The following is a 27,636-nucleotide window of genomic DNA, read 5'->3' on the forward strand; positions in this document are numbered from 1 at the left end:
CTCCTGAGCAAGGCTAGCAGCTTAGCCAAGATGGACTTCTGTCTCCCTGGAGACAGACCTGCAGGAGACAGCAGTGAAATTAAGTTCTGGATGTTTCCTCCACTTTTCACCCTCCCTACCTCTCCCCTCTATGCTCCAGGAGGCCAACCTTTGTGGATGCACTAGCCAGGCTCTCCTGATCGTGGATTTGGGTCAGGTTTGACCAGTGGGAAGCACCAACCAGAGATCAAAGAATGGGAGGAGAGAGAAGTTAGGCACTTATTCCGTCAGCTCTCTACCTGCCAGGCTGTGGTTTGGCAGTGATCATGCCCCTCTACAGAAGGCCACAGTTCCTGTCAGGTGCCCTGTCCTGCAGATGGTACTCTTACTAAGTTCTGATAACTGCTCCTCTCTACCCTTTTTAGTCTTCCTTAACCTTTTTGAATTGTCCTTTTACTAAACTCTCCTCAATCATCTCTTTTGAGTGGACCATTTGCTTCCTTTCAAGACTCTGACCAATACACATTACAAACAAGGGTGAGGAGAAAGCTTTTGCACCTTCCACAGGTGCCTGGTGCTTCTGGTTCAACCTTAAGAATGTCAAAAGTGGAGCATCTTTCCCCTCAGGTGCTAGGCTGATATATGTTAGGTGCTCCAAATACTTTTGTTGAATTACAATGGGTTGAACCCTAAACTTTCAAGGGGAGGTAAGGTTTAGGGAAAAGAGGAAATTGGATGAATACATATGATACTAGGTTTTTGCTTTGAAAAGCACTCCTATGAACTTTTAAATGTTTATGCATCCATACATTCTAATGATAGATACCGAAACCTTGCTTGGCTTAATACGAGTAAACAGGATATATTTAGCGGAGTGTTTGGGAAATAGTTTGGATTAAGAACTTGAGGCTTTGAATTTTGAGGTAATTTGATGGATAAGGGAATGTTCAAAAGACTCTTGAGCAAGACATTGAAGCAATCAGGCACATGCTTTAGGCACGTAAATCGGGCAGTGTTTGGTGAAGGTACTGATGGTGGTGAGGGGACTCGGACAGGTGAAGCAAGAAGAGGTTAAAGCCCGCTGCAACAGTCCTGGTGACAGGTAGTAAGAGGCTAAGCTAGCGGGGCAGCAGTAGGAAGAGGCATTGTGGAAAGGGAGTCAGTAAGCCTTAGCCTACGCTCCAATGAGGAGATGGAAAGCAAGGGAGAATGAGGAGTCCAGGAAGCCTCAAATCTTTTGTGCCTGACTGGCAAGGCATGGTGGTAATATTCACAGAAATATGGAAATCAAGAGGAGCTTCCGGACACAATGATGAATTTGCTTTTGGACAGGTTGGAGGTACTTTCCGATATCCCAGTGGAGATGGCACTTACAAATAAGGACCTAGGTTTCAGGAGACAAGTGGAGGCTGCACATATATGATTCTGGATGAGATGGCCAAAGAGAAGAATACAGAAAGAAAAGGGACCTGGTGACAGAAAATTGTAGAAGACTTCTATTTGGCAGCAGGGGAAAGAGGGGCGAGCAGTAAGAGAAGAGATGTCAGAGGAAGAGATCCAGGAGGAGGCAGTGACTCAAATGATGAGGAGGAGAAGGTTACAAGATCAAAGGCGATAATGCCGTGTGCCAAAGAGAAATCAGAGGGTGAAGAATAAAAAACATTGACTGGGCTACGTGATGACTAGGCATAGATCATCTTCAAAAGAGCAATTTCAGCAGAATGAGACAGGGGGAACCCAGAGTTAGTGTGTAAACAGAAAGTAAGGAAGTGAACACAGCAGGTGTAACTATTCATTCAAGAAGGTTGACAGCAAAGGGAAGGCAAGAGGGGAAAAGGAGGATGGCCACTTGAGGATTCAAAGAGGGAAAGTTTCAGGCTAGAATCTGACCATAAGCAGAGGAGAAGGCCCAGTGGAGAGAAAGAGATAAATGATGCTAATAAGATCCCTAATCAATGACTCTTATTCTTTTTTGGTCTCATGGACCACTTGAGAATCTGATACAAAGTCTATATCCTCTCATCAGAAATGCACACACCCAATTATGCACACAGTTTTGGGAGGTCAAGAATGCCCTTGAGGATAATTCTTGTTCTTCATGTGAATCCTCGAGTCATGAGAATTCTAGAGCAACTGTCGCATCGCAGTCTTGGAGGAGGTGGGTGGAGGTGACAGAGAGACTACGGGGAGAGAGATTGAGTTCAGTATGTTTGGCACATGACACAGCAGCTAAAAATAAAACCAGATACTAAAATTTCACAGACAAAATACAAAGTTATAGACAGCATAGAAGAGGCAAACACCATAAGGTATTTGGAAAGAAAATGGTAGAAGAATTAAATGTTTCCATTGAAAGTTATTACTTTTCCAGATGCACAAAAATGTTCATTGTAAAACAGATTTACACAGAGACAAGTTGCAAGCAACCTAAATGTCCAACAATAAGATAATGGCAATGGCTATGTAAATTACAGTACTTCATTTAAGTGGACTATGATAAAGCCATTTTATTTAATTTTTTTTTTTTGTGAGGAAGATCAGCCCTGAGCTAACATCTGCCAATCCTCCTCTTTTTTTTTTTTTTTTTTTTGCTGAGGAAGACTGGCCCTGGGCTAACATCCATGCCCATCTTCCTCTACTTTATATGGGACGCCGCCACAGCATGGTTTGCCAAGCGGTGTGTCAGTGCGCACCCGGGATCTGAACCGGCGAACCCCAGGCCACGGCAGCAGAGCGCGTGCACTTAGCCGCTTGCACCACCAGGCGGGCCCAAAGCCATTTTAAATGATAATTATAATGATATGAGGACATATTTATGACATAGTGCTAAGTGAAAAAAAAAGAATATAAATAATGTAAAGCAGAGCTACCCTATGATTATTACAAGTATGTAAAAAGTATATATGTCCTATATATAATTTTTATATTATTTTATATATATTTTATATATATAAACAATAACTAGAAAAGAAAAGAAAAAGAAAATATGACTCACTAGGCTAGTGGAATTCCTGAGGAACAAGGATTGTCTTCAGGGGCATCCTTGACCTCCCAAAATTGTGTGCAGAATTGGGTGTGTGCATTTTCCAATGAGAGGATATAGATCTTGTGTCAGATTCCCAAGTAGTCCACGTGACCAAAAAAACCTTTTTTCTTATTATTTTCAGATGATAATTTTTATTATTTGTCGTTTTTAAAAATTAAAGATGGTATTGATTTCTTTTATCTCTGACTTTGTCGTCTACATTTTAACAATATAATGTGCTGTAATCTAATAAACTGAATGTGGCTTCTCCCAGATTAACTTTCAAGCCTAAAAACAAAAGTCACCTAGTAAAGGTTGTCTCAGGAAATATTTTCTGACCCTAACACATTTAGGGCATCCTATGTCCACAGTGTGTCCCAGTTTAGGTTTTAAATCTTTACTTTATATCCTGGATTAAACACTGACGGACTCTGGTGTGGGCTTCGGAGAAATAAGAATGAGCTCTGGGTTGAGGAGGGGAGCGCTTTGCAATTTCCAGGACATGAACCAGGTCACCTCAGGGGTCTTTTCCATCTAGTCTAGGTTCCTATTTCTTTGCCCCCTATGGAGTTTTGAGGAAATAGAAAAGCCCAAGAATTTAACCTATCATTTAAGAAATGATCCAGACTAAATAGTATCTCCACCTACAAGGCTTGTTGTATAGGTCCAAATTGTATACAGATCTGAAAGAAAAAAAAAAAAAAAAACTGGCCCAGCAGGTGATACCACAAAGGTTGACTGCAGGTTGACTGCAGGGAGATTAGGCAGCCACCCAGAAGTTGGTTCACAGCAGCTTTCCCTTAGAAAGCGTCCAGGACGCTCCCGAATGGCCCACTGATGACAGGCAGGGAAGGGATCTGAGGAGTGGGCTCGTTTCGTGTAAGAAGCTAAAAATGTCCAAAGAACGATGCTCATCATTCCCTTCCAGCCTTTTCTGGCAAGCAGCGAAGCGCACTGGGGACTTGGTGGCATGGAGGGAGCATTTTGCAGTTTTACCTCACGAGGTTTTGCAAAGCTGCTCCACAGCTCTGCTTAATGATGAGAGAGGCCTCCTGGGCAGAAGTGGAGAGCAACTGGCAGGCAGGCGCCTGTTCCCCGGCTGCCCGCTGAGCAGAGTGGAGCGCACAGCAGAACCACAGGCTTTCATAAATGCTTCATATCAGACAATGAAAATGTTGCAGCTCTGCGAGCCCACAGGCCTTCAGGAAACCAGGCGTCAGTAGCCATATGCACACACTGGCATTTTTCAGTCATTTTCCTGCTTTTATTTCTCAACTTAATTCCATCTTTCACTGCCTCCCTGTTGCTTTTTAAAATAAACCTAACCTTTCACTCTGTTCTCTTTCCCCTAATGCTAACTTAAAGAGCACAGAGAATTCTTGGTAGAAGGCCACCTCCTGAAGATAGATATTTTACCTCCAGCTGCATCTGGGAAACTTGAGAAAGACTTTTCCATCAGTTGCCTGGGGAAAAAAATCTTAGCTGCCATGTGCTTAAGACTAGCCATTGCTGTCTAGCCAAATGATAAAATATTTTTGTTATAAGCACTGGAAACTACAGAAAGGGGTAGGTGGTAAGGATCATTGGTTTATTTCCTTTTTTATCAGATAATCTTTAAGTTCATACCCTTCTCCAAAGTTATATCAGAATCTCCTGAGCCGGAATAGCCTCTGTGGTTGTCACAGACACTGGGGCTGTCCCCATGGGAAAAGTGGAAATCTCAGAGTTCTGCCTGCAGAAAAAAAGTAAAATTTCCAACAGGCATGTTTGTTATCTCTATACGGCATCACCAAGAACAGGCAGTCCAACACCAGCCTTCTGACGCTGGTGTTCGGGTTGTTCCACCAGGAGATGTAATCTCCTTCATCCCCAAAGAAGTCTGGCCACTCCCTTACTTAACTGGCATCCAGCTCCACATTCAATCAGTCACCAAATCCTGTTCATTTTCTATCCTTAATATCTTCAATCACAATCCTCTTCTCGCCATCATCTCTGCCCCACCCTAGTTTGTTAAGCATAAGGGAATTATTCCAAGCCTGAGGATGAAGAGTTGATAGAAATGAAATGACGTAGCAGGGCCAGGATGAGGGTGAGGCAAGAGAGGCACCTAGGCTGCAAAATTTCAGGAGGCACTCACTCTCAGGATCGTGCAAGTGTGGGGTCAGCTGAGAATGAATGCCTTCTCCAGTTCATGCCCTAGTCACCTTTTTTGTGTTACCCTAGTCCCAGCTGCGTGATGTTTTTTTTATTTTAAAATACATTATTGCCAAAATCCATGTATGTTCATCCAGACACTGCATGCATTTCTCCCAATACTGCAACATACTCATCCAGGAGATATACCTGGGCTCAGGTGCTGCCACTTGGTGTCTGCATGCTTGGAGGATCTTGTCTATACCTGGGAAGGATAAGAAAGACAACTATGTTTCTTGAGTTGTCATTTTTCTTTATGGAGGTTTTCCCTCTGGTCTGATTTCAGTCTCTGGTTTTATATTAAGACACCAGCATGTTCTGTCATCACAGAATACCCTTGACACTTGGTCAGGTAAACAGCACATGGGATAGGTGCCATATGCAGTATCAAGAAGCACAGGTAGAGGTGTGTGGTGATCCAGGATGAAGGGCACCATGAAGAGAAGCGAGGTAAGCCGTAGGTACCCGTTATTGGCAATCCTTTTTGTTCACAAAATACATGTAGCCCCTGCCACACACACAAAGTAGCTTCTCATCACAGTCCTCTATTAAAAGATCCTTCACCTATTGTCTTCCTCTCTTTTTTCTGGTGGACTGGCTTTCACCTTCAGGCTGAAATTTACCTCAGAAGATACTTGATTTAACTGGTTCTTTTAGATCACCTCCAGTCATCCTCAGTAACTCATTCTCCCACTGTTGTGTACTCATATGTGCACATGCATGCACACACACACACACACACACACACAACACACACTTCAATTGCCCTTTTCCTACCCTTTATAACTGCTTTGGTCATAAAAAGCTGTTCATTCAAGGCCATTCTTCTCTCCTAAATTACTGTAGTTGTCTCCTGGCTAGTCTCTCTTCCTCCAGGCCAAATCCTTCCCATTCTCCATAGGAATAAAACATACCCATGAGACGTCTTGATATGTTGGTCATAGACTTGCATGTTCTCTTGGGTGTATAATGGTATAACGGGGGAGCAGAGTCTCTGAGGCCATATAGACTTGGGTTTAAACCCAGCTCCATCCCCTATGACCTGTGTGCCCGTCATCACCTTTGGGCATCAGGATCTTCATCAATAAAAAAGAATAATAATCTCTACCTCCCAGAGTGTTTATGAAAATAACATAATGCCTGTACAGCAGTTAGCACAGTGTCTGACACAGAGTAGGATTTTAATAAAGGTTACTCCTCTCTTCTCTTTGTTATCCGAAGTGAGGTCTTCTAAGGGTAAGGGAAATACTGTGCAAATTTTCTTCACATGACCTTTCCTTTGGAAACACTGTTAGTACTAGCATTTTATCAATTGGCACTCCCTTGTTGAAAACATCTGGGTATTCTGAGAATAGATTTTGAATCCTACTTAGATTTATTTTCAACATAGTCCTACGGAGGGGTGAGGGAAAAAAGCACTGATGAAAAAATAACTTTATGAAAGGAAAAAAGAGAGGTTGTAAGTAGATTACTGTTAGCCTATTGCTTTTTGTGTTCTAGTTACTTCGATTCTATTGGAGGGTTACAACAGAAGACGTGGGTTACACTTTTTACCTGTCAATTTTACTCTTATAGGCTGATCCTTCATGGCACCTTTTCTCTGTTCTTGCAGAAGTAACTTCCCACCTTAATAAATCCAAGGAGACATTCCAGTTATTTGTTATAATGGAATTTTGCCAAATATTGTAAAAATAACATTTCCCATCCACAAGATCTTATGAGAAAATAGAGCCTTTCTGTCATTACTAAGCCAGTGAGTGGATTCTGCTTAAGCCCAAAGAGAAAGGAAAGATGCAACACGAACATTTCTTTCTTTCCCTACAACTCCTTTCATTTTAATCCCTCCGTCTCCCCTCCCCACCCCTAAGCTTACACATTTTTTTCAAGAGGTGTTTGCTGGGTTAACGTTTACTTAAATGGTAATGATGTTGGAAATTAGAAGAAATGTTCCTTCTCATTTCAGCACCCTCCAGGCTTAAGCATTTTGTTGTTGTTGTTGTTGTTAAGAAATGTTGCATGTCAACTTTTATTTAGATGATGTTCGGGGTCAGAAAAAATTTAAGTTCAAGGGTAATGACTACTTGGTGGCAAGACAGAGGTTTCCCTTCTCTACTTCCCACCCATAATGCTGTAGAATTTAGACACCTTCTTTGTTATAGGCAGGAGTTCTTACATAAATGGGAACCAAAAGCTGAATGCCTTACATGGAGCTACTTCTTGAAGAAAATTGATTATAACCACTTCGACACAGCTCTCTGCAACTGGCCATTCATGAAAATATGACAACGGCTTTCTTATATAGACTGTATCTTTAACACAGAATTTAGTTTTAAGAGATTTTTGCCTGTGCCTCAGAGGTGGAATTGTCTGGCCTAGAGAGCATAGAAGTCTTTTCTTAGTGAATTGTGATATTTTACTTATATTTGCTGCCAGGTGATGTAGACCAGCAGTGGCTGGACTTCCTGACGTATATGTTAATCTCGAGTTTCATTTCGGACAGGGAGAAGAGGGGGTATTAGGGGAAAGGGAGATTGAAGACTACAGAAATGGCCTTAACCAAATTAATAACTAATTTCTGAAACTAATTAATTTCTTCTCTAACTTGCCTTATTGGCAGGTTATGTAACATGCTGCTTTTTTCCATCTCAGCCATTTCTTTCTCAAGGCTGATCACAATTCCTACAGGATGCATTCATTTTAAATCCAACCATTCTCCTATTTTCTCTTCCAGGTAGCAATAGATTTCACTGCCTCAAATGGGGACCCCAGGAACAGCTGTTCCCTGCACTACATCCACCCTTACCAACCCAATGAGTACCTGAAGGCGTTGGTGGCTGTGGGGGAGATTTGCCAAGACTACGACAGGTATGAGACTTCCGGTCGGCTCTGGTCTTATCACGTCTTGATGGGTTCTGATGGTTTCTGGCTGATCCCTGGGAGAAGAATGGAAATTAAGTCTAGCATCTTCTCATGTGGAGGCTCATGAAGGAACAGAATAAAAACTCGCCCCAAATGTTTTATCCTCTCCTCACCTAGAGAAAGTGAGGTCATGCCATGCTCACCTTTGTCACCAAAAAAAAGCCTCTCTCAACTTTCTTCTCTTTTTTTTTTTGGTGAGGAAAATCAGCCCTGAGCTAACATCCATGCTAATCCTCCTCTTTTTGCTGAGGAAGACCGGCCCTAAGCTAACATCCACTGCCAATCCTCCTCCTTTATTTTCCCCAAAGCCCCAGTAGATAGATGTATGTCATAGTTGCACATCCTTCTAGTTGCTGTATGTGGGACGCAGCCTCACCATGGCCGGAGAAGCAGTGCGTCGGTACGTGCCCGGGATCCGAACCCGGGCCTCCAGTAGCGGAGGGCGCACACTTAATCCCTAAGCCACAGGGCTGGCCCCCAGCTTTCTTCTCTTAATTAGCTTGAAAGACCACTGGGTTGCAATTTTGGTTTTCATTTTGCAAAGTTTTAGTATATGCCTTGCTATTCAAAGTTTGGCCCATGGACTAGCAGCATAGCATCACCTGAGAACTTAGAATCTCAAGCTCCATTCCAGACCTACTGAATCAGAATCTGCATTTTAACAGGATTCCCAGATGCTTTGTGTGCACTTTGGTGTTTAAGCACTGGTTTATTGAACCTTATTGCATCTAATCATCACATTAACCCTTATGTAGTAAGTATTGTTTAACAGAAGAGGAAAACTATGCAGGGAGGTTAAGTAATCTGTTCACTGTCACACAGCCAGAGGCAGGATTTGAATCCAGATCTATCTCCTTCCACAGCCTAAGCTCATAATCGCTTTGTGTCACCTACCTGAAAAGCTATTGGTCACTTTAGCAGAGAATGTGTGTCTGCCCATGTGCACGTGTGTGTGTGCCTATGCAAGTGTGTGTGTGTGTGTGTGTGTTTGTATGTGTGTATATAGAAAACATGATTTTGAGATGAGATCAGTATTATATTTATTTTTACTTGATGGTAAATATTGACCTTTCCCACCAAGAGAATTCCCTGTAAGAAGCGATTTACATAAATTGCATTCGGCTGAATTTTTTCTACCTTTCCAGTACTTCCAGATTGATGTGCCGTTGTTCACATATTTGTTCAAGAAGACTTTTTGAAGTAGAGCCAATGTAAATATAAATAGGGGTAAATCTCAGTTGACCCCCTGTTGTAGTTGTAAAACAAGGCTAGGTAGTAAAGAGCAGCAATTAACTGACTGACCTTTTAAACCAGGAAAATAAAGAAAGTGACTTTATCCTCCAGTTTCAGAGAAATTTTATGAGATAGCATGGTTTCTGTTCTTTGTAGTCTCAAAATTGGTAATAACCATATTAAAAACCTGTTACCCCAGGCACTGTGGGGAATGATACAACCTAGTGACCAGAATGTACAGATAAAACAATAGGACAGGTAACAGGAAAGGTCCCATCAGTGTCCTTCTTGCTGGTGAGTCTCTGGATTCAGCTTGATCAGGGCCAGTAACTCAAATGGGCATGAGGGCAGTTGGGGAATGAATGAACAAGTCCAATAAAATCAAAGAGATTTGAACACTCAGGCCCTTGCTGACACATCCCCTCCTCTATCTTGAGAACAGAGGGCAATAGCATTTTAAATTACCTTGTTGAAGTGGTACTTCTTATACTTAACCTTGAGATATTGACTCTGACAATAACTTGAATTTCAGCTCTGATTTCCTTAGGCCCAAATACCTGATGGATTCCTAAAGAGGTTTATGTCATATGGATATTTCTACCAAGGAAAGAAAAGACTGACCAATTGCATTTCCACTGTCAAACTTCTCCAAACTTCCCCAAGACACCACAATAGTAATTCTCTCCCTTCTAACACACACACATACACAAATAATCTAGTATAATAATGTGTACATAAAAGATAAGAAAGAAGGGAAGGAATATATTCACGATTCTTAATAATTTTTAAATTCTTGAACTGCTCCTAAAAAAGATAAAGTAGGTAAAAGCATTTAACATATATGTCATACAATAGATGCTTAATCATAAAGTTGCCTCTGACTCTGCTGGGGAGAAGGCCATGTAATAATGAATTCCAAAGAGAAGATTGGCAGGTTGGCCAGAAATTAAGGAGCTGATGCCCAGAGCCCTCTCTGTGGTCCTGTGGCAGATTTACCGGGTGATCCGGAACAAGCTGCTGAACTTCTCTTTCCTGATTACCTCACGTGCGAGACGCGGATACTACAATCAGAGTGACCTGTCCATCTCTTAGAGCCGTTATCCCTTTAGAATGTGGGCCAGACAAAGTATTCCCTCAAAAACACAGATTCAGTATAAAAATAAGATATAACACATTAGGAGTTCCATGAAGAATCTCATATATGATTCTTTTTAAAATTTTAATAGGATAATAACAAAGTTATCAGCCCCAACTGGCCAAGAAAATCAGGTTTCTTCAGCTCAGTGGAGCTTTTTAAAAAAATATGTATAAAGAAGGCAGCTCAGCATTAAAATGGGCAAATAGCTAAGGAAGAAAAGGAGAATTGAAAAGCCTGGGCGCTCTTTTAAAAGACTCCCTAGAAGAATGTGTAATGCAAGCTGCTAGGTTGAAAACTGACAAGGTTCGGGGTTTCTCTTTTGTGTGGGTGGATAGACAATAGACAGGCAGAGTCAGGAAATTTCAAGTCTGGGTCTTTGGAATTAATTTATTCTCACATCAAAGTCAGTGAGGTTGATGCTCAAAAAGAAACACTTGAATAAAAACTGACAGAAGGCACCGTTCCCCCTCCTGCAGCGACACGGAGGTTTTTAATCCCCATGAGCCTTAGAAATTCCTCCCAGCCTCTGACAGCCAAGGGTTTTGTTTCTGCCTTGTACAGTCATTGCCAATGGGTCATTACGAGGTGATCCATGAATAGAACAGCTTGAGAGACACGTAAAGCTCTTCTCAGGGTGGCCTTGAGGGGAAGCTCACCCCACATCTCTGGTTCTAAGCCCAGAAGCTGTCCTGCCGGCTTGTTCTGTCTCTGTGCCTCTAAAGGAGAGGCCACTGCCTGTTCTCTCCCCTTTGACTCCCAAGGATGCACATGCACATGCTGCTTGGTCTCAGCAGAGGTGTGGGTCTCTGACCACTGCAATGTCCTCTAATAACAAAGCTGGTCTATCTGCTCTCAAGAGAGTATTAGATACTGAATATCCTGCTTGGAAGTACAGACTGCCATTTTGTAGATTTGGCCACCCCAGAATGAGACAGGGATATCAGAAACGGAGGCAGGAGTCTCCTGCATTGTTTGCTGGATACCGTGCTAGGAGGCTAGGTTGGAACCGAAACCCAATCTGACAGGTATTTTCGAGTGTAGAGGATTGGGTTAGAAATCAGAAGACAGGTTCATATCACAGTATTACCTTATCCACTCTACCAACACCAGTCAATGGTTCTCAACCTTGGCTGCACATTGGAACCATTTGGGAAGACTTAAAATATGCTGATGCCTGGGCTCCACCCCAGAGACTCTAATTTAATTAGTCTGGTGTATATGCTGGGGATCAGGATTTTAATTCTAATGGGCATCCAGGGTTGAGACCCAGAGTTAAATCGGGAGAGATGGGTCAGATGGAATGGCTAAGGACCTAGGCAACACCTGCTGGGTGCCAGGCACTCACCTGGTGCTGTAAAGACAGAGAGAAATGAACAAAGCACAGTTTTCCCCCACGTGGTTCACAGTCTCATGGGAGGGAAAGGCACGTAAATAAATTGCAGCCCAGCAGGACCAGGGCAGCTTTGCTTTGTGTAAGGATGGGTCCTGCATAAGGAGGGAAAGGAGGTTGTCCAGGAGGGCCCCCTGGGGATGGTGAATTCTGCTAATTCTGTCCCTTGTTATAAGAACATGGACGGACTTATCCTTATTATTCTGAATCGTTAGACCAGACCAGCCTCCTCTGAAGGGCAGAATCAACAAGGATGATGGAAAGAGCATGGGGTCCTGGTGGCAAGGGACTTGTGTTCAGATCCCAGCTCTGCTACCTCTGTTCTCCTTAGGTTTACATTCCCTGGGTCTTGGTTTCCTTGGCAGAGCAGTTGTAAGGATTAGATACTATAAAGTGGCTGGCTAGCACAGGTTCTGCCTGTTGTAAGCACTCAATAAATGTTAGAGGTTGTTATCTTTAACATTCTTAATTTATTTTTAAAAAATAAACTGAACACAAAAGGAAAAAGGACTATAGCATTAGATCTAAAAGTCATTTTGGACCAGTTACCTTTAAAATATTTTTGCTCATATACCCCTAAAAAGAATTTTATAAAAGCGTATTCCCTCACACGTTTTTCCGTTTAAATCTAACGTTTTCCATCATGAGTATAAATAGTGACAAAGAATAAAAATTCTAGTGTATTGTAAATATGGACATTTAAAAATAAAACTCTTACATAACTCTCGTGAATGCATCCAGTAGAATCTAAATGCCATAGCTATTTGATACCCACCATCATCCATTTAAAAAATGCATGAACAAGCTCTTCAGTTTGAGTGAGAATTTTATTTCTTTTTTTCATGAATTCATATTTCCATTCCCTTCCCCCATGGAATTTCACCCTAGTGTATCTTTAAAAATTTGGTTTGAAATTTTTTTATTGATCATTGGAACATACGTTTCTGTAATAAAAATATGAACATAAATTTTAAAATTTCTAATTTCTGTGATGAAAAGATTCAAAGTATTTTAAAAATATCTTCTGGTTGAGTTTTTATTACAATCTTTATTAGTGCATAATTGATCACAAGAATATAAATATATGGGGAATTTCAATACTTAATTATTGCCTAAAAAATTTAAAATGAAAAAAAAATCTTAATGAAACAGATGGTGGGAGTTTTTTTCCCAATTAGTTACATATCTGTAAATGAATGCTACCTATTACTAGAATGGGAGAGTCTAGCATCAATTCTAATCCAATTTTTTTGTTTTTATCAATGTTAATACTAAGAAAACTTGTTCTTATAAATAAGTACGTGATAATGGAGAGTTTAACTAGCAGTATTACTCAATTCTTTCAATTCCAAGTTATATATCAAAACAAATCACTTAATGGTCTATCATCAAAATGTATTTTAATGATCTACCAGCTGACATCAGCACTTCCTACAATTTTTTAAAGCAAAAATTGGCAACTACCTGACTTGCAAAAGGATTTGTTTCCTAGGGAATCATTTGCATTTAGAAGTGTTCCTTTATTTTCTGTTGCAGAGTTTTTACACTCTAGAGCAAAACGCCATGGTGATTAAGATGCAGAATGGGTGAAGAAGGGTAATTGTGAAAGGGAAGGTGTGAATGGAGAACAGGTCTTGACATCACAGGTGTTCCCAGAAGATCAATTTCAGCAAAGAATACATAGGGAGGTAGAGGAACTCAGTACTGATCTCCTTAAATAAAAGGCATGGTCTCATATCCCCAGAAGGGCTTGGCATTTCCATGTACCCCCATTTTTAAGACCACTGCTTTACAGAACAGTCTTTATTAAATGCCTAGGTGTTCTGAAATGCCATTTTGCTCCGAGTTCATCTTCATTTCCTTATGGATGCAGTAATTTGTCTTTGCTTTTGCTTTATCTCAGTCTTCCTTAACAGGGGGGTAAAAATGGTAGTTGAAAATGAATCTTCCATCTGCAGATCTTTTGACCATGGTCATCCCCTAAGAAGTTCAAGACAGCATGCTCATTACCATTGAAGACCATGGGCTCTTTTATTGTATTTTATACTATTTTATTCCAATAGTGAGAAATATTGCCTTTACCAAGGTGGTGATCTGCCCTTGAATTTTCCAGACTGGCAGGCTCTACCAATCATTTTCTCAATAGTTGCTAAATGGCCCCTTTAGTCAGTGCTGTGTGGATCCAATCTCAAGTTCTTTGACACCTTGGCGTATCATGCTCGCTTGTGTGCTCAACTTGCCTTTCCGTGCCTCTTGCATAATAACACTCCTCTCTGCCTAGTTTTATTTTTAATCAGGAAGAACAGATGTTTAAATCTATTGTGCTTAGGCTTGAAATTTTTTCTTTAGTATGTTTACTGGCGTCTTTGTGGTGGCTACCTTCAGAGAATTGATGCCCTCCTGGTTCATTAATTGTTCCTCTTGTAGGTGAGGCATTTTCCCTACCTCCCTACTCTTTAAACTTGATTACATAACAGTGCATCCTGCTCAGCAAATTTTGAATCCCCAAGGGTGGCTAAGGAGGTATCAAAGGAACATCATTAAGGCTGGAACACTGGTTTGGTGATTAGTAATGGATGGAATATTAGATCTCACTCCTCCTAAACTCACCAAAGAAGACAATAAAGGATGTGGAGCCTCCTAGGTTTCTCTGTTTTGGCTTTTGAACCATCTCTGAGTTGGAAGAAACAGGACCCATCCTCCACCCAGGAAAGCTTTCTTCCAGAGTTACCTAGAAAATACCTCTAAAATCCCCCTCACTGAGTCCTTTCCACACCTGCTCGCCTTTGTCTTGGTTAAGGACGAATTGCTGTGGCAAAGTATTTCAATACTGCCAAGGATCAGAAGTATTTTTTCTTGGAGCTGTGGCTAATCCTTTATAAGCTTTGGTGATTTTCTCTTTATCAGCATGAATACCTTTTCTACTATATGCTATCTGCGATGCACCACGAAGCCACATCTACACAACAGAGAGGAAGAGGGCGAGCTGGTGATTTTCTGGAGAATTTAGACTTTGATTTTGAAGAATTCTGGTTTCCTTGTATCTTCTAACCTCTATCCCAAATTTGGTCAAACTGGCAGTGTTTCGGTGAAGTTTTATCAAAGCTATCGTTGGCTACTAATGACCTCTAAATTGGTTAGATGATGATGGGTGACAATCTGGCTCTGATACTTTGACTTCTCAGTCAGCCTTGGCGGGTGGGTGGGGGGGGTCTCCTTTTGCTTACAGAAATGTTCAGGGGCAGCGAGCCCTAATCTGAATTTCGTTTTCTTTTTGACTAACTCTGCAAAGAACTGAGAAATGTGAGAATTGTTCCAAGAGCAAATCTCAGTTGTGTTTTTAATGGAAGAGAAAGTAAAAGGTAGAAGGCATAAGAAGAACATGCCCTCTGCCAAGAGCAATATTCCAGAGCCCCATTGCAACAACCCCTTGAGAGCACAAAATTTGCTTAAGAAGAGTCTCATTTGTTGTCTGTTCAGGGGACTCAGTTACTGGAAGTGCCAGAAGGAAATCACGTTTAACGTTATACATAATCATTAAATTAGAATGGTATAACAGAAAAGGCATGGGCTTTGGAATCACACCCTGCTCCCTGGTAAACACCTTGTGCCACTTTCTTAGCTTTTCTGAGACTCAGTTTATTCATGAGTTAAATGGGAATAATAAGTAGATGGAACTTCAAAGGTTGAGTGAGAATTAAATAAGTACGTGCATCGCCTAACATCATGTCTAACACATTGTAGGTGCCAATAAATGTTAATTCTTCTCCTTCTCATCCTCTCACCTGTAGTACAGTAAAGCAGTAAGGCTAGAGTTAAGATACAGCATACATGAATGAATCAATTAAGAGAGGAATTTCAATATACGTAAGAGAAACCAAGGCAAAAGACATAAATGTGACTCTCGTGGGTTTTCACAAGCATTCTCCCTTCTTTGCATAGCCACATCATAATGATCCAATTCATGGATTATGTATTCACTAAATATTTATTGAGCACGTATTCTATGGCAAGTATTAGGCTGAAGGTGCTCTTTGGGGTAGGGAGGCAGTGGAGATGTAAAGATTTTAATACAAAGCTTCCCTTTGAATTCAGGAGATAAGAGAAGACATGTAAACAGTTTCTCGCTGCTGGTACGAGATAAAGTAGTGGACACAATGAGTCCTGTGGTTGGAACCCAGCTCTGTCCATTAGCCAGCCTTCTGAGCTTTCCATTGCTTTTTAACGTCCCCCTTGGATTCAGGCTTGTCAAGGGTCGAACCCTGGCTCTAGCTCGCAGCATGATCTTGGGCAAGTCACTTTACTTCCCAAGGCATTTTCCCACTTGTAAAATGGGAATAATAATCCATCCCTATAAAGACTTTAAAAGATAATATATACGAAAAATCCTAACACAGTCAACCATTGGAGTTACCTAATTCGTGATCACTTTTCAAAGGAGACAGAAAACTGGGGTAGGAGAGGTGGGGAAATCTTGGGGCCATTTTATTCCTTAGTATCAAATCTAGCAAAAACTTCAGGGAAGAAGTTGCAGGCTAATGACTGTAATGAACTTTGTAAATTATTTCTTGATTTTAATTACCCATGCTATAGCTATCCTCTGTTACCACAGATAATCAAGAAGCATGAGTCGGCATTTGGCATAGTAACATGTCCAGCTAGGGAATGCAGGTTCATGTTTTTCTCCCTCATTAGATAAACGAATGAAGCAACTTCTTTTTTTTTTTAATTTCAGTGACAAAATGTTCCCAGCCTTTGGGTTCGGTGCCAGGATACCCCCAGAGTACACGGTGAGTGAGTAGAGATGGGGTCGTCTTTCACTTTGCTGTAGACAAAGGATAACTTGGGTTTCCTTCACAGGACTCTCACTCTTTGAGCCCTTGATGTAATTATGTAAGCAGGGCCCAAAGAGTCAGAAAAGGTCTTCAGAATTAGCGAGATTAGCTCCTTGGAGCCTGTTGTTTGATGAAACCCAATCTCCTGGTATTCTAGATGGGTCTTCTCAGAGGTCTAAAAGAAGGGTTCCATTGTTTAGCTTCTTATAGATATGGTCAGAGGCTGAGAAAACACTCAGAAAGTTGATGTCTGTCTAGTGGCTCAGAACCTATCTATTCAGATCTCCCCTAGAGAAAGATCCTATTGACAAGGCCAAGAGTCAGAGTCCATGACAATGAAATCTACAGACTTCCTCATTCCAAGTCTCTGAGTGCCAGTCTTGTGTGGGAGACACAGAGAAGTTCTAAAGAAAGAATCACTCTGGCTTAGAGAATTGAGAAGCTGAAAGGTACCTCTGAATACATTGAAATCCTATTTGGTTTTGATACTGACTTCTCATGACATAAAGAAGGTGAAGACTGTGTATAGAGAGATGTGAGCTGCAGTGAACTGAGGCACTCTACTGTGGTATACCAGATGCCCCTGTGGGACACTCTCCACTGGAAATTCAGCTCCCCCAGGTGGGAGAGCCTTGGAGAGGCAGCCGCGTCCCTGCCCCAGCCTCACCGATGCCTCTGAGCCTGAGCTAAGTGCAAGCAACACTGCCCAGTTGTCCCTTTCTCTTTTACTGACTGTGTCTGAGTTGCAGGGCAGGAGGCAGATGCTGACATTTGCTCCCACCCTGGAGCTATCAGACAAGGGCCTTCCCCTTCTGTGCCCTTTGTGAAAGAGGGAATCCATCTCCCCGTTGCTACTGGAGTGAGCAGTGAATGGAGTGGCATGTCCCCCGACCTGTCCTCCTTCTTGTTTGCCTTGTATCCCACACTAGCCTCCCTGCTGGGCATGGCTACAGAATTCTAGAAGCATTTGTTGGAAATAGAGCACATGGGGAGGAAGAATATAGAACAGGAGTTGTCAATTGGTGGCCTGTAGACATCATTCAGGCCACAAATGAATTATATTTGACACACAAATTTTTTGTAAGAATTAGACAATTTCATATAAAATGCCACATTTCTGGCTTCTCTGGAAAAACTGAAAGGCATGGCAACACTAAGATGAAAAGATTACATGTACAAGAATTAGCCAGAGCTGAAGAGGTGCAGTCCCCTTGAGATGGAGTATCAGTTCCAGAATGTGAGCAGGCGGGCGCCCACCTTCTTCACAGAGCTTCTGAGCCTCGATACTGGAATGTACCTCAACAATCACCAGTCCAAATACCCAGAATTGCTTGAGTTTCCTCCACCACATGCACACCGGGTAGTCTTCCGGTCTCAGCCTGGCCCAGCAAGGCTGAGGACAAAGGGGTGCAGTATGCATTGTTCCAGGCCTTCCTTTTCTCATCCATGACATCTGCCTGGTCCGCTCCTGGAGTAACTTATCCTTCCTTCTGTTTTCTGAAGTCCTCATGCTCACCTGATCCCCTAGCACCACCCTGCCTGTCAGCCAACTTACACTTCCTGCTGTCCTAACAGGCATTCCTCACATATCCTCACCTCTACTCCCCAAAAGCCATTTAAATACCCCTTTTCCATTTTTTTCTAATTTCCCTTCTGCCCCAGACAGGCACTGATGGTGTCAGCAGCAGGTGCCCCCAGAGAGTTTACAAGGTCACCATCATTTACTACTTTAGGATAAGATCTCAGAGTTTGCATCAAAACTGAGCCGCAAGCACCCCTGTCTTAGTTTGCACTCTCCCGGGAATAGACCTTGAGACAAGAATTTGGGTGCAAGTAGATTATTTGAGAGGTGGAGGAAACCCCAATAGAGAGTGGAGAAACGGGAGGAAGTCAACATGGTATACTAACAAGTCAGTTACCGCTATCAGCAGCTGGAGCTCAATCCTGCTGGAACCCTGGGAGACAATGCAGAGCAAACACAGATCCTGAGGGATAAGAGAGCTGGGGTGTTGACACACCATCTCCTGTCAGCCACTGATTAAAGGCTGCTCCCAAGGGAGATTAATTACTGTCACTTGGGTGGCAAAACAGACTCTGGAGGCCTGAGAAAAACTTAAATAAATAAAGTAAATAAAGGAGGTAAGATGTTTGGAAGTCAGCTGACTTGCCTGGAAGTGCTAAGGGCAAGTGAATTTGGGCCAGGCACCAACAGCATCAGCTCAGACCTCCCACTAAGAAAAGAGGGGTCTTTTAACACAATGACCTATTTTCTAAACCCCGAGAGAGTCAGTGCTTAGAAATAACCTTTGAATTGAAAGTCTCTGTAAAATTCCAAATGATCTAATAAAAATGTCCAGATGCTAGAACAGCCCTCTTGTTTTTATCAGGTTTTAGAAAGAAATAAATAAACAATATGTTATTTGACCTTGTGCAAAGGTCCTGCCAGGTAGAGGAATTTGTGCTGGACGATTGTAAGGTAGAGTATTACTTTATTACTTTTTCAAAAGTAGAGTGGAGTCTATTTTACCTGTATATAAGTGAAAATCCTCGTGCCCTATAGTTCTGCATCTCATGTTAGGATGATTCTTAAATGTCAACAGCTTAGGTAGAGCCTTTATAACCATCACCGTGTTGAGCAGACAGCTTGGGTTATTGAGTTATCATTTTTTTTTTATCACTGGGTCCAAATAAAACTCAGCCAAATCTAAGCCTCCAGTCTGTGGCCAGTTCTATCTGGAAGCTATTTGGAGTTACATTTTTCTGAAATCTTTTCTGGGATTTTTTTTATATGCTGTATTCTCCCCTCCTGCCAGCATTTATCTGATTCCAGAAAATCTTCCTGTCACCTCAACTCCACAGGGAGCTTAGAATTCACCCTCCATCTCAGATTGATTGTGTAAAGGCTTAAAATGGTTCCTGCTGCTTAACACATAATGAATGTAATGGACATTTGTTTGCAAACTCTCAACCCCAGTGCCTCCTTACTGGATTCAAGTTGTAATTCTCCTTTCTTCCTTTTTTAAATTTTAATCGTTGTCTAGGTCTCTCATGACTTTGCAATCAACTTTAATGAAGACAACCCAGAATGTGCAGGTAAATCACGACCTAAAAAAGCCAGTACCTCACAGCTCTTCTGCTTCTATCTTCCCATTTTAGTTTCTCTCCTCTGATGCAGTTTATAGGTTATGATTGTCCACAGCAGAGAGTAAGGCTTTCTGGGTCCAAATTAACCATGCTCCTCCAAAGGCAACAGACAGCCACAACACAGAGCAGAAAAATAAGAGCCAGAAAAGGCAGAAGAGCTTACAGCAAGAACATTGATGCCAGTTCTGGTTTCCTCTGGCCAAAAACACATGGGGGTGTTCACCTGATGGGCAGTGATAAGATACCCCTCTTTCTGCTTTCCACGTTTTCTTCAAGTATTTATATCTCACAACTTTCTCTCTGTGAAGGTATAAGGAGAGGGGAAAACAAGGGAAATCATTGGACACGTTCAACATGTTGGCAAAGGATACTTGTTTGAAGTGACTTCAAACAAGTAGCTTCATGGTTTTATCCCAGAAAGAACATTCTCAAAGGCTTTGGTCCATGTTTCGTTATTTCCAGCTAGAAGTTCCCCAACACAGTTTCAAAAAATAATGATGATGACAACTATGGTGATAAATTTTATTCTAGAATTCTTTTTCCTGCTTTCTAAATAACAAATAGAGCCCAGTACATTTGTTGCTATGAAGATCATAAGACATTTTTACAGTGCAGTAGGTAGAAATGTCCGTGTCTCTCTCCTCTTTCTTGTCAAGGAGGAAGGGGGCTGAACCAGGGTGAATTCAGATCCAGTGGGGTGTGTGGAGCATCCAACAGTTTATTTCACAGATTTGGCACTTAATGTCCAAGAATATGATATCAATATCATTGAGTCTGCATGTAATAACCTCTGAGACCCAATCTCCATTCAGCCATTATTCCCTCTCATGATTCCTCACCCCAAGTTTATTGTGATTTAGACTTCCCTCATCCCTAGCCACTGCCATTCTTGAACTGTAAAAATGGTTTTCCATCAAAGCAGAATGAAATACCCAGTGTTCACCTGTTCCACACTCTTAGAATTCATCTGCCTGATACTTTTGAAAGAGAAATGAAACTTGCTTATCTCAAGTAAAAACTCAAGAATGGAAAAAGATAAGGAGCTTCTGTTCAGCATCACTTGACTTCAAAACCAGGCTGCATAATGATTTGGCCTCTGTCTTTAGTATGACAGGCTTTGAGGCAGGAAAAGAGGGTGCAGCACGTTCAGAGGGGTTGGTAGCATGTGTATAGGGGCAGAACAGAACAGAACTTGCTCATCCAAAATACCCAAGAGCTGGTTTGCAGTAAATGGTGGGTGTGGAGAACAGTCTCAGCAGGGGCTTGTGTGGATCCCTCTGGCCAAAAACAGGACCAGTGTGCTGTTTCAAGGAGGTAGGAGGATGAGCTGAAACAGGGGAAGGCAAGAGATAACACAGGCACAGACACCAAGAAGAGCCATTTGAACGAAAATCATTGGTAATGGGACTCTTACCGTGGGACCACGACTATAACATTACATGTCCGGTCAAGACTCATAAAATGCTGGGAGAAGCTACCTGAGCAGGACTGCTGCTTCCAGCAGAGTCCCACCCTTTACTATTTCTTTGGCTCACATGGTGTCAGGATGGAAGCCCCCCTTTAAATGAGAGGGTGACCAGGATGAACATCAGTCCTCTCTACTACAATCCCCAGAAGGTGATTCTATCAGCGATTTTGCTCATTCTTCACTCACTTGGTGAGCAGCTACCATGTGCCCAACCTGCCTCAAGCCCTTTAAGGTAGTAAGTCATGATTCCTCTTACAAGGCCCTTAACATCTGGAGAGATGGTCATGAGTACACGTGACTCCTATAGGTGGCCCAGGGTGGTATATCTACAGTAGAGTCAATAAGGTGGTATGGAAACTAGGAGCATTAAAACTGACTTGCCTAGTCCCTGAGAGCACAGCCCTTATAGCCAGGCAGACCTGGGTTTGAATCCCGAGTCTACAACTCACTTGCTGTGTGACCTGGGGCGGATCATTTAACCTCACTAAGCCTCAGATTCTCCACTTGTAAAAGGGGTGTAACATCTATTTTTTTTGTGCTATGAAGATCTACTGAAATCTTATGTGTAAAGCGGGATATTAGGGAAAAGTTTGTGTAAATGGTTGCTTTTGACTTGAGCTTGAAAGATAATGATTCCAGCCGGGGTGTAGGCAGCAACACCAGTGATATGGTATTTTCTTTTTTATCTTAAGAACATAAACGTGATGTTGATAAGGACTATCTGGGGGAATTTAATGCTTTATTTGTGTGTGTGTTCGAGGGGACTACTGAACTGTCGATCTTTACCAATTTCACCTCAGGAATTCAAGGAGTTGTGGAAGCCTATCAGAGCTGCCTTCCGAAGCTCCAACTCTACGGTCCCACCAACATCGCCCCCATCATTCAGAAGGTTGCCAAGTCAGCATCAGAGGAGACTAACACCAAGGAGGCGTCGGTAAGGAGCAGGGCAGCCCTCCTGCTATGGGAGTTTACCCTTCCTTACCTGGATATTGGCCATAGCACCCATCCCTTGCTGACAATAAATTCAAGCATTTCTACCCGTGTGAGTTTGGACAAGTGACTTAACCTTCCCCTGTCCTCAGTCTCCTCATCTGAAAAATGGAGATAATCATACCCATCTCTGCTGGGTTATTGTGAGGCTTAGAGATGACACATCTCAAATGTCTGCAATATTACTTGAACCCAGGAGACACTCACCAATGGAAGCTACTATATTCGCTGAAGTATAGGTCATACTCCCCTTATGTTTCTGGGAAGAAAAAAAAATTGTCCAAAAAGAAGCTTGCTTTCCAATGTACCCATAGTACAGATGGAAGTGAAGCAAAACAGAAGTAAAACAATGGGTGATTCTGCCCCCTGGTGGTCAAGTGCAGCAACACAAAACATCACAGCAAAAATTTGTTTCACATGCTGTGTGGTTTTCTTAAGAAAATGCGAACTAAGGCTACAAGGCCAAACAAAGTTTGATTTTTTTCCCTAATGTTTTTGAGTTAAATACATTACTGTAATAACTTTTCTATGTATCATTCTTAACGATATCAATGTATTTATTTTTTGGCTGTACAGCTTTTTTCAGATTTAGTAGAATATTACTGATGTCTAAACTTTTCTCTATAATTTTATCCTGGATTTCAAGATACTGCATTTGCATAAAGAAAGTAATGTACTACTCCCTCATCTTCTTACATCAACTCATCTAACCTACTTGCACTGTACCCGTGTCCTCCGCCTCCCCTCATGTCAGGATGGATGGTGAACCATTCTCCTATGCAATGTCAACTTCTTCTCTTGTGCCCTGGAGCACATCCCCTCTCCATTATCCAAGGACCTTGATGCAGCAGTTATATTCCCTCTCTCTCCTTGTCATCTATTTTTTTCCCTTTCTGCTGAAGATTCAGTCCCATTAGCAAAGAAAACACGCTATAATATCTCCCGTTGAAGTTAAAATCTCTCCCTTGACACCACTTTACCCTTTAGCTACTGTCCCTTACTTTACTTCCCTACAGAGCAAAATTCATTGAAAGAGTTGCCTGTCCTCACTGTCTCCATCTCTCCGCCCGTTGGTTCCTACACTTACTCCAGGCAGACTTTCCTCCCAGCATTCCTCTGAAAACTACACTTGTCAACGTCAGCAGAAGCTCCATCTTGCCAAACCCACAGAGGCCTGGGAGCACATTTGAATCTTCACAGATGCCAGATTTGGGGATAAGATCAATATTTCACTTTATTTTTTAACTTTTTTTTTATTATCAGAACTTCAAACTCAAATTCTTCAAATGATACCTTGCTCAGAAACCCAACATAGATAGAAATCTTAGAAAAACCCTAAATAGATTTTAAGAAAACAGACCATCCTTACTAATCTGGGCTTAGGGATGGGGTCCAAACTTGTCTTTTCCTTTACCCCCTTTATCCCCAAGAGCATCCAAGGCATCCCCAGGGCTCCCTGGAGCACAATTTGAAAACTGAATCATCTCAGCCCCTCTGGGACACCAGGACCTACAGGAGTAAAAAGAGAACACGGCCGACATAGGTCTGGATTCGGGACTGATATAAGCCAGCATATACCACTCCCCAAGGGACACATGGGTCTGCTCTGAAAGGACAGGTCAGGAAACGGTGTAGGAAGCATCCAACCCACATAGCCCCAAATGAATGCCCCCTATGGGCCGGGAACACTGATTCTTTTCCCCAGAGCTTTCTTTTGGTCTGGGAACGATGTGTGGTCCAGGGCCCCGTGTTATCGCTGATTGCTAAGGAGTCCAAACTTGAACCTCTTAGACGAGTTGTGCCAGGGAGTCTGTGGCTGTAGGATTTTCTCCTCAATTTTGTGGAGCTCTTCTAGAAAGAAAAAACAAGTCCCCTCCTTATCTAAATAAGACCTCAACTACATTCAAGGACTATAATATTTCATTCATGAGCATTTTCCCAGCCTGACTTTGGAAGCAACTCTTACTGCTAGGTTTATTGGAAATTTCCATCAGGGTTTCGATCTGGCAGTCTGTAGCCTATTACCTTTTGCTAGATTAAACCTGGAAGGACCAGATTTTAAAATCCTGACAATCTCTTCAGACCATAAGAACCCCAAAAGGGTTCTTACCCTTTTTCATTTCGTGGACCCCATTAGCAACTGGTGAAGCCCACGGACCACTTCTCAGAAATGTTTTTAAATGCACAAAAATAAAATGTATATTATAAAATAAACCAATTATACTGAAATGCAATGTGACATAGAAGCATCATAAATATGGTAATAAAATGTTTCTTTATTAACATTAAATTATGAGAACCAGTAGCCAGTCTAATAATTCTGTAATTTCTAGGTAGTGTTGCGTGTAAATGGTATATTGAGATATTTGCAGCCACAGTGATATAACAGGAAAATATCTGTAATTATTGGTGACTAAGTCACAGTACAGTTAAAACTAATTTCATTTGTTGATTAAATTTATAATTGAAAACAGTGACAAATTTCAGTTAGAGGTTAGTGAAAATAAAATATAATTTACCCCAAGTTCACAGACTGCCTGAAATCTTTCAACAGTCCATAGGCCCATGTTAAGAACCCCTGCACTAGATCAAAAGTCAACAAACTACATCCTGAAGCCCATTTTTCAATGGCTTACAAGTTAAGAATAGTTTTACATTTTTAAATGGTTGAAAAAAATCAAAGAATAATATTTCATGGCACATGGAAATTATATGACATTCAAACTTGTGTCCATCAATAAAGTTTTATTGGAACACAGCCATGCCCATTCATATTAAGTATGTATTGTCTGTGGCTGTTTCCACACTACATCGGCAGAGTTAGGTCATTGCGACAGAGACCATTATGGCCTGCAAAGTCGAAAATATTTATTATTGTCCCTTTACAGAAAATATTTTTCCAACCCCTGCCCTAGATCATTGCAACTCTAAAGGTTCTTGATGTGGTAGTGTGAATATCAGGTGTTTTTATTCCTGGAGGCATTGAGTAGGTAGGGGAGATCCATCTGCTGGACTATAAAGACCATATCAGACAGGAGTTGGGGGAGGGAGGAGAATGGAGGAAAAGGATACAATGATTCACTCAAGGGCCCATCTGCTTATGAATCAGAAGCAGTCTCCTTCCAAGTATGGCATCTGTCCTGGCCTTCCAAGGTGCACCCGGGAAGGTTGATTTATGATTCTGGTGTATTCTATGCCCCTCCCCTCTATCCCCAAACCACCAAGGTTGCCTCCTTCTGCCCCTTCTCTCTGCACCTCCCTAGGCCCTCCATCACTTCATCCCACGGAAAACCTCTTCCAAGCTCCCAGGCCACCTTCTTTGTGAACATGTAAGACTCAAAAAGCAAAGACATGGATGAAAATTTTCAACTGGAATGAATTTGCAGATTGGGTGATCAGCTAGAACTTGGGGTGGGTAGTTAGTTACGGACATGGAACAGAATGGATCTTTACATTAAACTGTATGGAACGCGTTCCGAGCATGTGGTTGTCTTCATCATAGTGTAGTTTCAGTTCTCTCCAGTTGTATTTTTGACTGAGTTGTTTTGTTTAAAAACATTTTATTCAAACTTACAGAGAAAAGTGGGAACTGTTTAGCACTGCCATCGTATATGCAGCCTTTTAAGTATGATTCTCAAAACCAGATGTTTTCAAAATGTGTCTCTTCTGTCTAGCCTTTCTCTTCTGAAAGATGGCAACTTGGAATGTTTTAATTGTCCTACTGTAGATGTTGGGCATATGGCAGATATTATATCAGAAATTCTTTTGAGTTTGGCATGAGTGGCATCTCAGTGACCTGCTTCCCTCCCCTGTCACCTGTAGAGGATGTCATGATGCCGCTCACCACTAACAGGAGTGATGACCTCCGAGGAGCCTTCCTTCTTCACACCCCAAAGCACTTTCCAAGCCCTCCCTGTGCTGATGGGTGCAGAGCCTTTTCTCCAGTCTCCATCTCAGATGAGCCACCTTCCAGCCTCGCCAGGTGGAGAGCGGCCGGCAAGGCTGCAGGTTGGGGGCCAAGACTTAGAGCAGGAAGCCATGGAGCTCAGCAGCCTTCTGCCCAGGTGCTTGGAGGAGAGTGGCCACCTCTGAGCACACCCAAACTAGGCCTTGGCACATGGCCTTCAATTGGAGAGACAGCAACCCTCGCCCTCTCTAGCAGGGCTTTAGACTAGTGCCGTCCACTAGAAATATAATGCAAGTCGTGTATGCAATTTTAAATTCTTTAGTAGCTGCATTAAAATAAGTTAGAAGAAACAGGGAAATTAATTTTAATAATACATTTTATTTAACCAAATATTACCAAAATATCCTCATTTTAACATGTACTCCATATAAAAAATTACTAATATAATATTTTACGTTTTTTTGGTACTAAATCTTCAAAATCTGGTATATATTTTACACTTATAGCATCTTAATTTGGATGCTAAGTTAAGATCCTGATACTTGATCTTTATTTGGATTTTATAAATTGATAGTTGAGAAAGTAGATTCACGTACTTGAGTTGTTCCGAACATACTTAAAAGGTTTCCAGTAACTGAGTTGGGTATCTATTTTTAAAGTTAAATTCATTAAAATGAAATAAAATAAAAATTCCGTTCCTCCATTGCTCTAGCTGCATTTCAAGGGCTCAGTAGTCACGTGGAGCTATTGTGTGGGGCAGTGCAGCTTTAGACTCTTCAACATCTCCAAGCTGAAGAGGACTGTATAGTCCCGCTTCATTTGAGATAGGAAGAGGCTGAGACCCAGAGGAGTTAAGGGATTTCCCCAGGATCTCAGAGAAGGAAGCTTTGAAGCCAGCCCTCTTGACTCCTCTCTGCTGCTCTTTCTGCCACACTGTGCCTTGTAATCATCACTAAGGTGGTTATTGGAATTAACCTACAATTGCTGTGCCTGCCTTTAAGCTCCGTTCATCATAACCTGAAGTCTTTAGGGCAGGGCTGCCTGCACAGGCACTCAAAAAATGTCTGTGTTCAGCATGCACTGAAGCCACCCCGGGTGCGTAACTGGTATTGTCCTTGTCTCCCCCATCTCTCTGTCCCCATTGTCACCTGACACCTGATTGACCTATCACAGCAATACTTCATCCTGCTGATCCTGACCGACGGCGTCATCACAGACATGGCTGACACCCGGGAGGCTATCGTCCACGCCTCCCACCTGCCCATGTCGGTCATCATCGTGGGAGTGGGCAACGCTGACTTCAGTGACATGCAGATGCTGGATGGTGACGATGGAATTCTGAGGTCGCCCAAGGGAGAGCCTGTCCTTCGGGACATCGTCCAGTTCGTACCCTTCAGGAACTTCAAACACGTACG

At 42.0% G+C, this 27,636-nt stretch overlaps 1 protein-coding gene across 1 annotated transcript in view; it reads left to right on the plus strand.

Moving 5' to 3' along the window:
* The window catches only part of CPNE4 (copine 4), a 456,919-nt gene that overhangs the window by 422,592 nt on the left and 6,691 nt on the right, over window positions 1-27,636 (plus strand). Inside the window, exons 11-15 of the mRNA XM_058553151.1 lie at window positions 7,929-8,062; window positions 16,613-16,667; window positions 19,754-19,805; window positions 22,125-22,258; window positions 27,395-27,631. Coding sequence (XP_058409134.1) covers window positions 7,929-8,062; window positions 16,613-16,667; window positions 19,754-19,805; window positions 22,125-22,258; window positions 27,395-27,631 — 612 coding nt within the window. The remainder of the gene's footprint in view (window positions 1-7,928; window positions 8,063-16,612; window positions 16,668-19,753; window positions 19,806-22,124; window positions 22,259-27,394; window positions 27,632-27,636) is intronic.

The sequence above is a fragment of the Diceros bicornis genome, chromosome 2, assembly GCF_020826845.1.
Source record: "Diceros bicornis minor isolate mBicDic1 chromosome 2, mDicBic1.mat.cur, whole genome shotgun sequence".
Lineage (NCBI taxonomy): Eukaryota > Metazoa > Chordata > Mammalia > Perissodactyla > Rhinocerotidae > Diceros > Diceros bicornis.